The sequence below is a fragment of the Rana temporaria genome, chromosome 4, assembly GCF_905171775.1.
Source record: "Rana temporaria chromosome 4, aRanTem1.1, whole genome shotgun sequence".
NCBI classification, from domain to species: domain Eukaryota; kingdom Metazoa; phylum Chordata; class Amphibia; order Anura; family Ranidae; genus Rana; species Rana temporaria.
In genome coordinates, this window is record NC_053492.1 from 6,824,541 (window position 1) to 6,839,175 (window position 14,635).

Sequence of the window (14,635 nt, forward strand, 5' to 3'; positions counted from 1 at the left end):
TTTCCAGCGGACAAAAATTTCTTAGCATGCTAAGAAACATGTCCGCTGGAAGCTTGTCTGTCGGACATGTTCGGTCGTCTGTACAGACTCACCGTACATGTCCGCTCGGCCGCCATCCGTCGCATGCGTCGAAGTGATTCGACGCATGCGTGGAAGCATTGACCTTCCCGGGCCGCGCACGTCGGCGCGGCGACGGCGCGGCCACGTTACCGCGTATCGTGTACACGCGGATTTCTGTCTGGTGTGTACAACCATCAGACAGAAATCTCCGGGCGGACATGTCCGCTGAAAACGGTCCGGCGGACCTTTTTCAGCGGACAGTCTGTCCGTGTGTACGAGGCCTCACACTTTGAATGACAATTGCGCGGTCATGTAACACTGTACCCAAATTAAATTTTTGTCCCTTTTTTCCCCCCACAAATACAGCTTTCTTTTGGTGGTATTTGATCATCACTGGGGTTTTATTTTTTGTGTTCCAATTAAAAAAAGTTGTCTTTGTTTCTGTTATAAAATGTTGTAAACAAGTATGTTTTTTTTTACTTCACTGATGCGCACTAATATGTAGGACTGATAGATGGCACTGATGAGGAGGTACTGACAAGCATACCTGATGGGCATTGATTGGCACTGATTGGCATCACTGGCGATGGGCCTGTACTGATAATCAATGCTAAATATCAGTGCAGAGACCCCCCTGTCAGAAGAGATGCTGATTTTCTCTCCTCCACTCATGCCTTGTCAGCATGAATAAAGGAAAGCCGATAACTGGCACTTCCTGGTTACATTGTGATTAGCTTTGATTGGACACAGCTGATCACATGGTAAAGAGCCTACGTCATAGGCTCTTTACCGAGATTGGAGATGCGGTGTGTCAGAGCGACACACCGCACCACTGATCACCACGTGCCTGATCGGCTTATTCTTCTGGATGTCATATGACAGGTGTGCCCAACCAGTGGCCCGGTGGCCACATATGGCCCGTGGAGCCCTCTATTGTGGCCCACGACCTCCTTCTCTGGGATGCAATAAAACTGTTATTAGGTACATTTTTATTACTAAAATCACAGTGAGTATATATGGGCATATCTGTTCTGCAGTGGATACGGGGCCGCTTTCAAACTGATCCGCAGGTACAGAGAAGTGCACCTGTGGGTTACTTGCACTGAGCCAAATGCTACGTACACACAATCGTTTTTCGGCTTGTAAAAAACTATGTTTTAAAATTTTTTAATTTAAAACGATCGTGTGTGGGCTTCACATCATTTTTCGGGTTCTGAAAAACAACAAAAAATTCTTTTTTTAACAACGTTTTAAACAATGTCGTTTTTCGGGTTGTAAAAAATGATCGTGTGTGGGCTAAAACGACGTGAAAAACCCGCGTGCTCAGAAGCAAGTTATGAGATGGGAACGCTCGTTCTGATAAAACTACCGTTCGTAATGGAGTAAGCACATTCATCACGCTGTAACAGACAGAAAAGTGCGAATCGTCTTTTACTAACACGAAATCAGCTAAAGCAGCCCAAAGGGTGGCGTCATCCGCATGAAACTTCCCCTTTTATAGTGCCGTTGTACGTGTTATACGTCTTCGAGCTTTGCTAGAGAATTTTTTTTAACGATCATTCGTGTGTGGGTAACGTCGTTTTAATGATGAAGTTGGAATTTTTTTTTTTTTCGAGAGGCTGAAAAACAGCGTTTTTTAGAAGCCGAAAAACGATCGTGTGTACGCGGCAATAGACTTCTATTACCTGCGAGTTTGGTGTGCTGAGAGTAGAGTGGGCTGCCATCCACCCACTCAACTCATTGTGGCCCACGACCGGTTACCAAGTCGCTTAAGTGGCCCTTGCTCTTCAAAAGGTTGAGCACCTCTGTCATATGGCTTCCATTCAGGATAATGTGGGAAGGAGTTAAACAAACATTTTAGGCCTGAAGATTATATAAAACCCCAAAACGTTATATTTTTTCTGAAAGACACCCAAGAGAATAAAAAAGCGGTAGTTCCAATTTTTTATGTCACGCGATATTACAACAAAAGTTGATGAAACACAAAATATTTGTAAAAAAACACACGGAAATTAATTTCAGGGGGCACAAAAAGTGTTGCCTATGTTTGGTTTACGGTGATGTATACAGTATGTGGTAGTTGTACTAGCTGTTGTTGCTAGGATTTAAAATTCACTTTGTTTGTCCTTTTTAACTGTTCTGTACTAACTGTTTTGTACAAATAAAAATATATACTTTTAGATGAATTGGTGTGTTGTGGTGCCTATATAGTCCATTTTGAGTCCTCGCTCTAAATGTTTCTATAGTCTAGGATTATTATAAGTAAACATCCCTTGTAATAGAAAAAAGCATGACAGGTCCTCTTAAATATGAGATCTGAGGTCAAAAAGACATCAGATTTACAATAAAAAATAAATTAAAAAATGAAATGTCATTTGAAAAAAAAAGTCTCTTTTAAGAGTTAGGGGCGGAAGTGATGTTTTGACGTTGCTTTCGCCTGGCAATGGAATGGAGACGGGTGGGGGCCATCTTCCCCCTCACTCATATCCATACCAAGCCAGGGAGAGGACCAGGTTGCCTCCGCCACTACCGATGGTTCCAGTAAGCGACAGAGGACACCTTTCAGATCCCGCTCTCCTCTATGGTGGGATCGGATGCTGTAATGAGGTGACTCAATTGGAGAAATATTTCAAAGAAGATGTGCTATGCATAACTGAAAGAGGTGAATACAAAGAAAAATGCCTTGACCTTGAGACTTTGGACTGGATCATACAGTGGAGCTGATTCGTTATCCAGTCTACATATGAAAATAATAGTAACAGGTAAAAATTGTTTAATAATTGTTATTATATCATTTAAAAGTTATTTAAAAAATAAATAATATTGTTTTTTTTTTTTTTTTTAGACTACTAAGGAAAGCAGCATATTGCTTATTTACAACCCTCACATATGGCTTCCTTGGTCCTAAAGTCCATATTCCAATTCTGACGTGCGTTGTAAAAAATATTAGACAAAATTTTCCACACCCAGAAAGGAAATATGTTGTATTTTATTACTGTTCAGCCAATGTGGCAGTCATTTTTTTTTTTTTAAATGTTCACCTTTGGTCGATAAAGACTAGTTTACCCCCTTCCCAACCAGGCAATTTTTTTGTGATGCGGCATTGCGTTGCTTTAACTGAAAATTGCGACACTGTACCCAAACAAAATTTACGTCCTTTTTTCCCACAAATAGAGCTTTCTTTTGGTGGTATTTGATCACCTCTGCAGTTTTAATTTGCGTTATAAACAAAAAAAGAGCGACAGTTTTGAAAAAAATACAATATTGTTTTACTTTTCAGCTATAAAAAATATCCCAATTTAAAAATGTTTTCCTCATAGAGAAGAGCGTGTATCTGACAGGTCCATCTCAGCACAGTGAGCAGAGATGGACCTGTCATATGCCTGCTCACCATGGATCTGCAAACCGATCCCCCGCTGAGCAAAATGAAGTATGCCAGGAGTAAAGCCTGTGTGAAATGACACTAAACCTCACCATCATAGGCAAGACCAAAGTGCTGTCAAAGGACGTCAGGGACAAGATTGCTGACCTGCACAAGGCCACAATGGCTCCCATGACCATCATCAAGAAGCTTGGTAAGAAGGAGACAATTGTTGTAGAGATTATTAGCACATGGAAGAAATACAAAATAAAAAAACACATTGTCCTCGAGCTGGGGTAAGGATGATCATGAGAAAAGTGAGGGATCAGGCAAGAGCTACACGTTATGAGCTTGAGAATGATCTCAAGGCAGTTGGGACGGGGCGATGTATTGTAAAATTTTGGATGAGAACATTCTTCCCTCAGCCAAAACATTGAAGATGGGTCATGAATTTGTCTTTCAGCATAACAATGACCAAAAACATACTGCCAAGGCAACAAGGAATTGGCTCAAGAAGAATCACATTAAGGTCATGGAGTGGCCTAGCCAGTCTCCATACCGTAATCTGAAATAAAGTTGATAACTTGACTTATATTAAAATAGCACACTTACTGCTATTAAATCGATCGTGAGACAGATTCGTGAATAAAAAAACGTGTGTTTAATGTACACACTTAACATAAGTACAAAAACAGTTTAAATGTATCAAATAGCTTCAAATAAGAGTTCAAAAAATAAGAATTTCAAATGAATCAGATGTGTGTTCCAAGACTTGCTTCTGTATGTTTGCAAAATAAGCGTGTCTGAATGTCTCCTCTTGATGTTGACTGAGGGAGTCCTTGAAGATGGCTGAAGAACGAGTTCTGCCCCAGCTGGCAGACCTTCAGTTTATATATCAAAGACATTTCTTTGTCTGAATTTCGCGCTCAGAAATATACCCTCCCAAAGGGCGTGATTTATAATGAAAACCTGATACAACATCTGTTTTACATCTATCTCAACCTTTACATAGGAAATGGCTCCTAAGAACCTAGTCTAAATATTCTGTAGATCTCAAGAGGAAATGGCTTGTTTAGGTAAGAAAAGGTGAAAGGTCTGCAGACACAGCTAAAATCACATTCTAAACAGAATGTGGCCTAGCTAATCAATCACTGAGAAACAGCCATATGAATTACCTCAATAGGAGAACACATTCCAATCAAATACAATTCTTTACTTAAAACATTAAACATTTCAAATGAACATATATATATATTTCATATTCAAACTTATACGTTTTTGGAGTTTCAAATCGAGATTTCAGCGAATTACACAAGAAAATTAATAGCTCAAACAGTCTCACATTCATTCATATTAACAAGAATATATATATTCTTTATAAAATCCTTCCGGAAGGGATTTTAGAATATAACATTCCCCTCTGAAATATGAATAATGACCATATTTCCTAATCATTTATACACCCATTTATGTCACAAACACTCTGACTTTGATCTAATAACTCCAAATGCATTGTCACCTGTCATCGAATTTGCAACTCCAAAACCTAATCTCCTTTTAAGCTTATTTTGCAACATATCGTCACCTTTCTTGATTTCATTTCTGATTTGCTTATACAGTTTTTTCATTCTAAACATCAAAAGTAATTGATATATAATGCATAACATAATAATAATAAAAATAATAACTATAGGATGTGATAAAATATTTCCTGCTGCGGAAGTAATTGAAGTTTTTCCCCAAATAGATATACTGTTTTTAAATTGATGCCACCAACTGGAACCTGTTAAAGTGGACCATTGGTGAACTACCTCTTGCAAATTCCCTTGCTCATGTTTAAACGATATCTCTGCATTCCTGAGTTCTTTAGCTAGAGCCATTAATAAACCTTGATCCTTTTGAATTACGTTAACCCATTCCCTCCACGGAAACTCATCTATTTGAGACAAATTATATAGTGTCGGACTAACACTAACATTTCTCAATGATAGATGAGATAAATTAGTTCTTATACCATTTACATTTATGGCCCTTAAATCACCTTCTACACAATACAAACCCCCGTTTTAGGTTTTCTGTGTTTGTGCAAGAGGAAAAGAAAGTCTGAACCCTTTCTGTATCTTTCATGATCTGAAAACAAACTTTCCTTTTATCTACAAGAGTAGTTAATTCAGAAGAAGCTTCAAATGTTTCTATTCTTGCAGAACATAATGTATGATTATGATAACAAGAATGAAATATACTTTTATCTTGATTAGGTAAACAAAGAACTTTAGACTGAAATTGTAAACATGATGACAAATCTAATTGTTCTAATTCCAAATTATCCTTGTTAAGCGCAAAATCTGTATACTGCAATTTATAAAATAATAATTGAGTATCACTAATTGGTAATCCCAAAACAGTAATTGGAACCAAAATTTGTTCTCTCCCTGCTATAGGAATCATAGAAGAACTGTAACATACATCCTGACTACATCCTAACCATTTATTTACCCATAAATCAGTATGATTTCTTACATATGCATATTCTCTGGGTAAATTCTGCAATATACCAAGAGGGGTAACTCCACTCTGAAAAGCTTGTGCAATTATTTTAAAATTAGTGGAATATTCTGTTTGAATTTCTAAACATAATCTGGCAATATGTGAATGTTCTTCACTAGTCATTAAATTGAGAGTAATATTCTGAAGATGTAATATGGATGGACCCATTACATTAGCTGTTTTAATAACCATATCTTCTAATATCTGATTTAAGTTTCTTTGGATCTTAAAACCTTTACTTCCCACTAAACCTGCTGACTCAAGATCAGATTTTAACGTGTTAATATCCATACTATTTGCAATACTGCCAATTATACCTATGCCCCCTAGGGCTCCTTCGACAATACCACGTCTATTTCTGTTATGACTATTGATTCCAAACCATCTTTCAATACCCAATTCCATATTAACCAAATGTCTTTGACATTGTGGAAACCTTGTAGAAATTTTCCATTCTGAAATATTAAAATTCCACAATATAATGACGAATGTTCCCTCTCTCAATAGAGCTCTGGATTGTAAATGGTTAATCTGGAAGGGATTAGCAAAAACACTGTTTTTACCAACACATGGAGTTTTCCCTGGGGACATGACAATTATACTTGCATTAGCACATTTCAAGGGATAGCCTTCTATTAATATGCAGCACTCATATATACCAGTATCATTTAAAGATACACCTGATTGATGATAAATAAATTTATCATTGATCCAATTCACATTACCAAAAATTCCTTTGTGAATTATATTAGTTGTACTGTGGAAAAAACTACCCAGAAATTCACCATTTCTTTTCCAAGTTAACAATGAATTTTGAGGTAAATATATTTGAGTACTACACATCAAATTCAATCCATCTTCATCTTCAATGACTTTTAAAGACTGTGGTGACACTTTTATCTCTGCAACAATAATATCTACCACAGTAATGCTAATTTTGACTCGTAATTGAGCAAACTTCCTTATCACTCTAAAATCCCATTTTCTTACAATGTCTCCCTTTTTATCTCCAATTATTTTTAAATGTTTTGGATTTAATATTTGTACAAAACTTTGAAAAGATAATAATACTGGTCTACTGGATAAAATATTTTCCCAGAGCTTATCACATCATTATTGACATCTCCAGACCAAATTGTTGAATCATTACCTTTTACAAATAATGTCCAAAAAGCTCTTTTCAGTATATTACATTCAAAAATCTTGGTTAAATTATTAACCCTATAAAATCCTTGCATTTTAACAAAACTTGTTTTTGACTCTATTTTAACTTCGATTTCCACCTCATTACTATGAATGAAATATAATTCCATACAATGCTCATATCCCTGTCCCACAGCTATATACCCAATCAAATCATCAGCTGTATTGACATTGGTATATCTAAACCTATCCAATGTGTTATCTACATTAATATCATTGTCCACATTTCTTTTGCTTCTTAATACTGTAATGTCTTTGAGAAAATTGTCAATCCTGTTAACCTCTGCATGGCTGGAACAGTTTGTGATATATTTTACCACTGATAAAAATGTCAATAGAGAAAAAAATGAATCCTATGACGATGACGATGATGATCAACTTTCTTTCTTTAAGATTTTTCATCTCTTTTGTAGTCATCTTTCCTTCTTTGATCAATTTTTGTAAAAATCATTCCTAGAAAAAAGAAAAGCAGTATCATTTATCTCAAAATATAAATTTTTATCTCATAAAATAACATTATCTTCTCATAATATACCATTTCCACTAATCAATGTATATCCATATTTTTGTTGTCTACGTGCATATTCCACTGAATTGAGAGGTCTTTGAACTTCCACCATTAATCATTATGTTTTCTCTATTGCCCCTCTGTGCATCGTAGACAAAAAAAAATTCATTGAAAAACCAAATGACATTTTCCTTCCTGTCAGTAAATTCACAGTGTTGCAGAAGATGCTATACTTCTGACACTACTCAAAAAAAAACTAGATTAAATTACACTGTCTGTTATGTATTCCATTTTGTCCCAATATAACTTTACTATAAGAAAATCAAACAATTATTCTTTTACCAAAGTGACCTAAACTCTCATGAATGAATTTAGTGAATTCCCTGAAGGTGTTGAGATATAACAAGACACAAAAACCCATTGAAAGTCATGACGCAACATCAACGTTCTCATGAACCATAGAAGATGTCGAATCAACCTGTAGAGGAACAAAAATTCCTTTTTCTGTTCTTCAGCAAATTAGGGTATCTGTGTGTTTGTTTTCCTTGCAACAATTATACCAATTCAGGTTGAATCACCATTTCACCATGTAAAACCTACTTCCTTTGCTAAAGTCTCTTAAATAGAAACCTCAAAATACTAATAAAGATAGTATAAATATATATATATTGTGCGTATGTGTATGTGTTTCAAACTGGATCAACTTCCTCGTGTGTGTGATTTTTCAAAAGTGTGTGTGTGTGATTCCTATCAGGCTGTCAGCACGTCTGCATGTCTCCCTTTGGCCCCCACCTTTTCTTACAAAGGAGAGCTTTGGAAGCAAAACCCCGCGAAATTTAAATCACAAGGATGTATGTCACTTACTCCAAAATTACTAAGGATGGACTGTGAAGAGCTGAGATAGGAATAATATATATTGTACTCAATGTTTGAAACAAATAACACTACATACATACACATATATAAATCCTTACTTATTCATTCGATTTCTTTTATCATTAAAATCAATTCCCTTCATGTCTTAAAAAAAACTTCAATATGATCTGTTACATTTACTGCACAATGCACATCCACTACACTATACAAGTAAAGAAACAATAAATTCTGTCTCTTTTTCTAAACCAATTAATATTCCTTAAAATTTCACTTCACTTTTCATGAGCTAGACGTTACATATATTCCACTTAAAATCTCTACTTTCAGAATTGTCTGCAATTCTGCCAGAAAAATAAAATATTCAACTTTCTGATTCCCAACATGAAATCTGTCGAACTTACGTCAAAACCTTATTCAATAAACCTTATGCAATACCAAAAATCATAGCCAAAAAATCATAACCAAAAATCATAAATTCCATGCTGCTCACTAAGGAACATGCCTATTGTTTCCTCCCAGCGTGACATTAGAAGTAACAAATGGCTTATTGTACTTTAAATAATATTGTTCTTCTTGTCTAACTTGAAAATTATACCTCCTATGATTACTCCATCTTACAGAGTAAACTTCATAACGCCTTGGAGACGTTTTGAAATTATGTGACTTCCTGTCACTCACTGACCAACAATATTTTGCCATATGACCTTTCCTGCGACATAAAGAACATTTGAAAACTTGCTTTCTCTGTGCATATGACGATGGATAAACACATTGCTTCTTAGAATGAACAAACGTAACACATTCCTTGTCACTATTGCCTGAAATGCTTTCAAAAACATTCACTGTGTTTTTACTAATGTCTGCTGCAATAACATTATTCTGGTTCCCTGCATGTGATACCTCCTCCATTTTATCTGAGGACTGAGCAAATTCTGTTAATACTATATCTGACTGCGTTTTTTCACTCCGCTCAACATAATTACATACAGTTCCACAATTTAAACAACTAGCTGCAGTAGATACATTCTCATGTGTTTGCATATTGCCTGCATTACCCGAAGTGTCCTCTGAATGTATTTCTGTTACCTCAGAAATCATTGAATTAAAATCTGTAACTAGTTTCATTACATTACTTAATTTCCTTTTAATTTTAGCTAACGAGAATCTCTCTGCATCAATAGCCAGATTAGATTCTAAACATTGCAAATATAACGACTTCCATAAAACAGAATAACAAATCTGTTTCGATAAACCTTGACATTCATCAGCTGAACATTTAAAACATTCCATGATTTTACTCACCGAATAAGAAGTCTTCCGTGTTCTACGAATCTCCAGGTCATTCACGATAAATCAATACTTCTAGGCTCTCGTCAAACTCTTTCCGTAGTTTCTCTCAGTACTAACATGTTCCCCCTTTCGATATAAGGGACAGTTGTAAAAAAACTGCGACAAAATGAGCGACTGGCTGATTGTTGACTTCTAGGTTCTCGTCAAACGTTTCAAAAATTACTCAATACTCTACTTCTCTCCGATAGCACTTTGAGAAAGTGGTATAAAATTTGAAAATCGTTCAAAGCCTGGCTGGCTTAGCCAATGAAATAAAGTTGATAACTTGACTTATATTAAAATAGCACACTTACTGCTATTAAATCGATCGTGAGACAGATTCGTGAATAAAAAAAACGTGTGTTTAATGTACACACTTAACATAAGTACAAAAACAGTTTAAATGTATCAAATAGCTTCAAATAAGAGTTCAAAAAATAAGAATTTCAAATGAATCAGATGTGTGTTCCAAGACTTGCTTCTGTATGTTTGCAAAATAAGCGTGTCTGAATGTCTCCTCTTGATGTTGACTGAGGGAGTCCTTGAAGATGGCTGAAGAACGAGTTCTGCCCCAGCTGGCAGACCTTCAGTTTATATATCAAAGACATTTCTTTGTCTGAATTTCGCGCTCAGAAATATACCCTCCCAAAGGGCGTGATTTATAATGAAAACCTGATACAACATCTGTTTTACATCTATCTCAACCTTTACATAGGAAATGGCTCCTAAGAACCTAGTCTAAATATTCTGTAGATCTCAAGAGGAAATGGCTTGTTTAGGTAAGAAAAGGTGAAAGGTCTGCAGACACAGCTAAAATCACATTCTAAACAGAATGTGGCCTAGCTAATCAATCACTGAGAAACAGCCATATGAATTACCTCAATAGGAGAACACATTCCAATCAAATACAATTCTTTACTTAAAACATTAAACATTTCAAATGAACATATATATATATTTCATATTCAAACTTATACGTTTTTGGAGTTTCAAATCGAGATTTCAGCGAATTACACAAGAAAATTAATAGCTCAAACAGTCTCACATTCATTCATATTAACAAGAATATATATATTCTTTATAAAATCCTTCCGGAAGGGATTTTAGAATATAACATAATCATATATCAAATGTATGGAGGGAGATGAAACTTTAATTTGTCAAGTGAAAGATTAGAAAGATTAGAGATTTTAGGAAGATCTGTAAAGAAGAGTGGATCAAAATCCCTCCTGAGATGTGTGCAAACCTGGTCTGGTCACCAACTACAAGAAACGTCTGACCTCTGTGCTTGTTAACAAGGGTTTCCCCACCAACTACCAAGTCATTTTTATTTTCTTGTGCATCAAATTCCTATTTGAATCACTGAACTCCAAACTCAATTTATAATATTTGTATTATGTACGATATCTTGATTTTTGTTAGCTATTAGGTCTCCATTTCTTGTGAAATAAAAGGTATAATGAAATATTATGGAGTCTACATTACTTTCTAATTGGGCAAACTTTACAAAATTAACAGGGGCTCAAATAATTATTTTCAAACACTGTAACATGTATATATTATATCAAGCATAATTACACTAATTCACCCTCAATTTTTAACCATAAAAAAAGGGAGTTACACAAGTGGCTTAATTAGTAACATTTTTTATGGTCTCCATAGACTATCCAAAAATGTCCATATTGGTTATTATTTATAAAGGAATATAAAGTATTCGCCACAAAATCTTTTGGTAAGAAACGGCAATGCCTATAAAAAAACTAATCCATTCTCAACATTCTGGAATGATATTGTCGCTTTTGTTCTTACAACGATGGTTTGTCAAAAGGGGCAATATTTTTGGGGATAAAGATGACTTGGTGAAGTCCACTGAAACTGAAGTTCACCTTTGAGAGCAGAAAATATATGGTTGTATATGTTGTACACAAAGTCTTGACGACGTGCTTCATATACAACCCTTAAAATCCATTGACCTCCTGCCTTACTGTACTGACTGCTGTACCCTACCGTTTGTTTGGTCGCTATTGCTTTGGTCTGAACAAGTATCATGCAAATTTGAATTGTGCTCAAGGATAGACAGCTGTGTCCTTGCTACCGTAGCATCAATAAAAAAATGATTTATTTTCGGTTTGAATTTTAATGCCGTGCTATGGAATATTTCTAGATTTTCTGTGTGGCAAAATAAAGTAAGTCTTTTGATATCTCTAAGCCAAGTTTTTCTGAGAACAATGTCTTTCAGCTCTTTGTAGGCACATGATCCATGGCTCAACCATTTCCGTGTTATATTGGATGTTTCACTAATTGGGGAATGCTTGCATTCTTTGTAGTGTTCACATCCATGCCATTGATGAACATTGATCACGTGACATAATACCGAACACCACTGTTCTTTTAATTTTAAAGCGTTGTGCTCACAATTCGCTGATGCCCACCATAAATGATTTTTTATGGATGGAATCAGAACTCAGAACAGCCTTCTTTTTTACTAGCAGCGCTAAGCTTTGCCTCTACCGATTTTGCCATAGGCCCGACATCAAACTGATATAGAATGTTGGAATATTTTTCTTGTAGTAGTTCTCTAATGGTAACATGCCTGTCTGTGCAAATAATACGGACATTTAGCCCTCTGTCTTGCAGCTCATCTAGTGCTTTCACAAAGGCTTTGCCCTCCAGACCAATGGAAATAGAACCTGGTGTTTGTTGTTCCACAGCAAAGCCAACTATTTTTGGGGTTTTTGCTTCCATGAAAGAATAGGTGCAATATTTGGCGATGGAACCAGGGCTATCACATTGTCGGTCACCCAATAAACAGACTGGGCTAGATTCAGATAGGTTAGCAGATCTAAAGATCCGCTAACCTATCTGATTTACGTTACGCCGGCGCAATTTTTTGAGGCAAGTGCTTTATTCAGAAAGCACTTGCCTCTAAAGTTGCGGCGGCGTATCGTAAATCCCCCGGCGGAATTTAAATTCCGCGGCTAGGGGGCGTGTACTATTTAAATCAGGCGCGTCCCCGCGCCGATCCAACAGCGCATGCGCCGTCCGCAAACTTTCCCAGCGTGCATTGCTCCAAATGACGTCGCAAGGACATTGAGTGTCCCCACCACCTCACTCCAATATCTGAGTAGCTTCGGGCAGCACCACAGAAGGTGTATATGTTCCCTGTCCTGCCTTTGACACCTGCAGCATAACGGATCCGCTGCTCTACCCATCGTATTAAATTTTCACAGGAGTGCAATGTACTCTTAGTAGTATATACAATTGGGAAACTTTTTGTGCCACATTCAATGAACAAGTAACTATAGATTGAAGAGCTTTCTCCCATTGGTCGCCTGTTAACTGGCCTAGGTCCCTCTCCCACAAGGACACTGCCTTACATGGATAAGCCCACAGGTGACCGGATAACAGCATTTGATAACATTGAGATATAATCCCTTTAGTTTCGGTGGCAGATTGCAGCACATGGAATACAGGAGTGGGCGATAGAGTCCACTCCCCCGCATCCCCCTGCGCCGCAATGGCGTGTTTGAGTTGCAAGTATGGGAATCACATAGTGGCCGGGAGGCTGAAGGTAACCCGTAGTTCGGGGAAAGACAGCAATCTACCATTGGCGAATATATGAGACAGCATAATCACACCATGGGCTCTCCATCGAGGCTCCTGTTGCAACTTAGCCAACTCTACGTACGAACGATTGCCCCAAATTGGGCTAAAGTCCCTTCACTCCCTGGAGCTGTCTGACCTTGTTTCATTTTTTTGGGGTTAACGCTAACGTTGGGGTCTGTTTATTGGATCTCAGAAACATTTGTGCCTCCAGGCCCAGAAGGATGGTCTCAGCTCCTGAAGCGAACAGCAGCAAACTGTGCCGCCAACCCCCCGGCTGCCGAGCCATAGAGCCTACCAAATGGTGCAACTGGGCAGCGATATAATACAGCCAAGGGTTGGGGACCGCAATCCCTCCGCTATCCTTAGAATGTTGTAGCTGCACCAGCCTGATCCTTGGAGCCTTAACATTCCACAACAGCTTTCGGAAAAGGATGTTCACAACCCTGAAGATTTCTAGGTGTATGACCACAGGTGAATTGTGCAGAAAGTACAATAGCTGGGGCATCAGGATCATTTTAATTAAGTTAGCCTTGCCCGCCAGAGACATTCTAAGATTATTCCAGGTGTTGATCTTATCCCAAAATCAGTACAGTAGGAGATGCACATTCAGGGAGCAGTATTACGAGATTTTGGGCGAGATCTGAACCCCCAAATACTTGAAGCTGGAGACTATCGGTATGGGACAAGAGGCGGGGAGGAGCACCTCCCGATCTCCATCCAGCAGCATCAGGGCTGACTTTGACCAATTAATAGTTAGGCCGGAGAAATTACCAAATTGCTCTATTATGGACATAACACCGCATATAACATAATTTTTCATGTACTGCTCCGTACCTAAATCCACATATCTGGGAACTTGACCTCACCAGTGCCGCCAATGGTTCTATAGCGATCGCAAAGAGCAGGGGGGGGACAACGGATATCCCTGCCACGTCCCCCTGCCCAGAGCACAGGCAGGTGACATTTTGTCTGCCACCCTAATGGTCGCCTGAGGGGATACATAGAGTAGCCTAGTCTACGCCACAAACCGTTCCCCGAAGCCAAACTTAGCTAGCACAGCCCATAGGTACCTCCAACTGACACGGTCAAATGCCTTGTTGGCATCAAGGGATAAGAGAGCTCTGCGTCTTCCGTTGTCCGCTTGG

The 14,635-nt window shown here is 37.6% G+C and overlaps 1 protein-coding gene across 1 annotated transcript; it reads right to left on the reverse strand.

The window, feature by feature from the left end:
• Positions 1-4,613: 4,613 nt before the first annotated feature.
• Positions 4,614-10,773, reverse strand: LOC120935846. The gene is made up of 2 exons (XM_040347901.1): positions 9,858-10,773; positions 4,614-7,624 (listed from the first exon to the last, which is right to left on the reverse strand). Exon 2 carries the CDS (start codon positions 6,809-6,811, stop codon positions 5,459-5,461), a length of 1,353 nt encoding a protein of 450 aa, XP_040203835.1. The 5' UTR covers positions 6,812-7,624; positions 9,858-10,773; the 3' UTR covers positions 4,614-5,458.
• Positions 10,774-14,635: the final 3,862 nt, after the last annotated feature.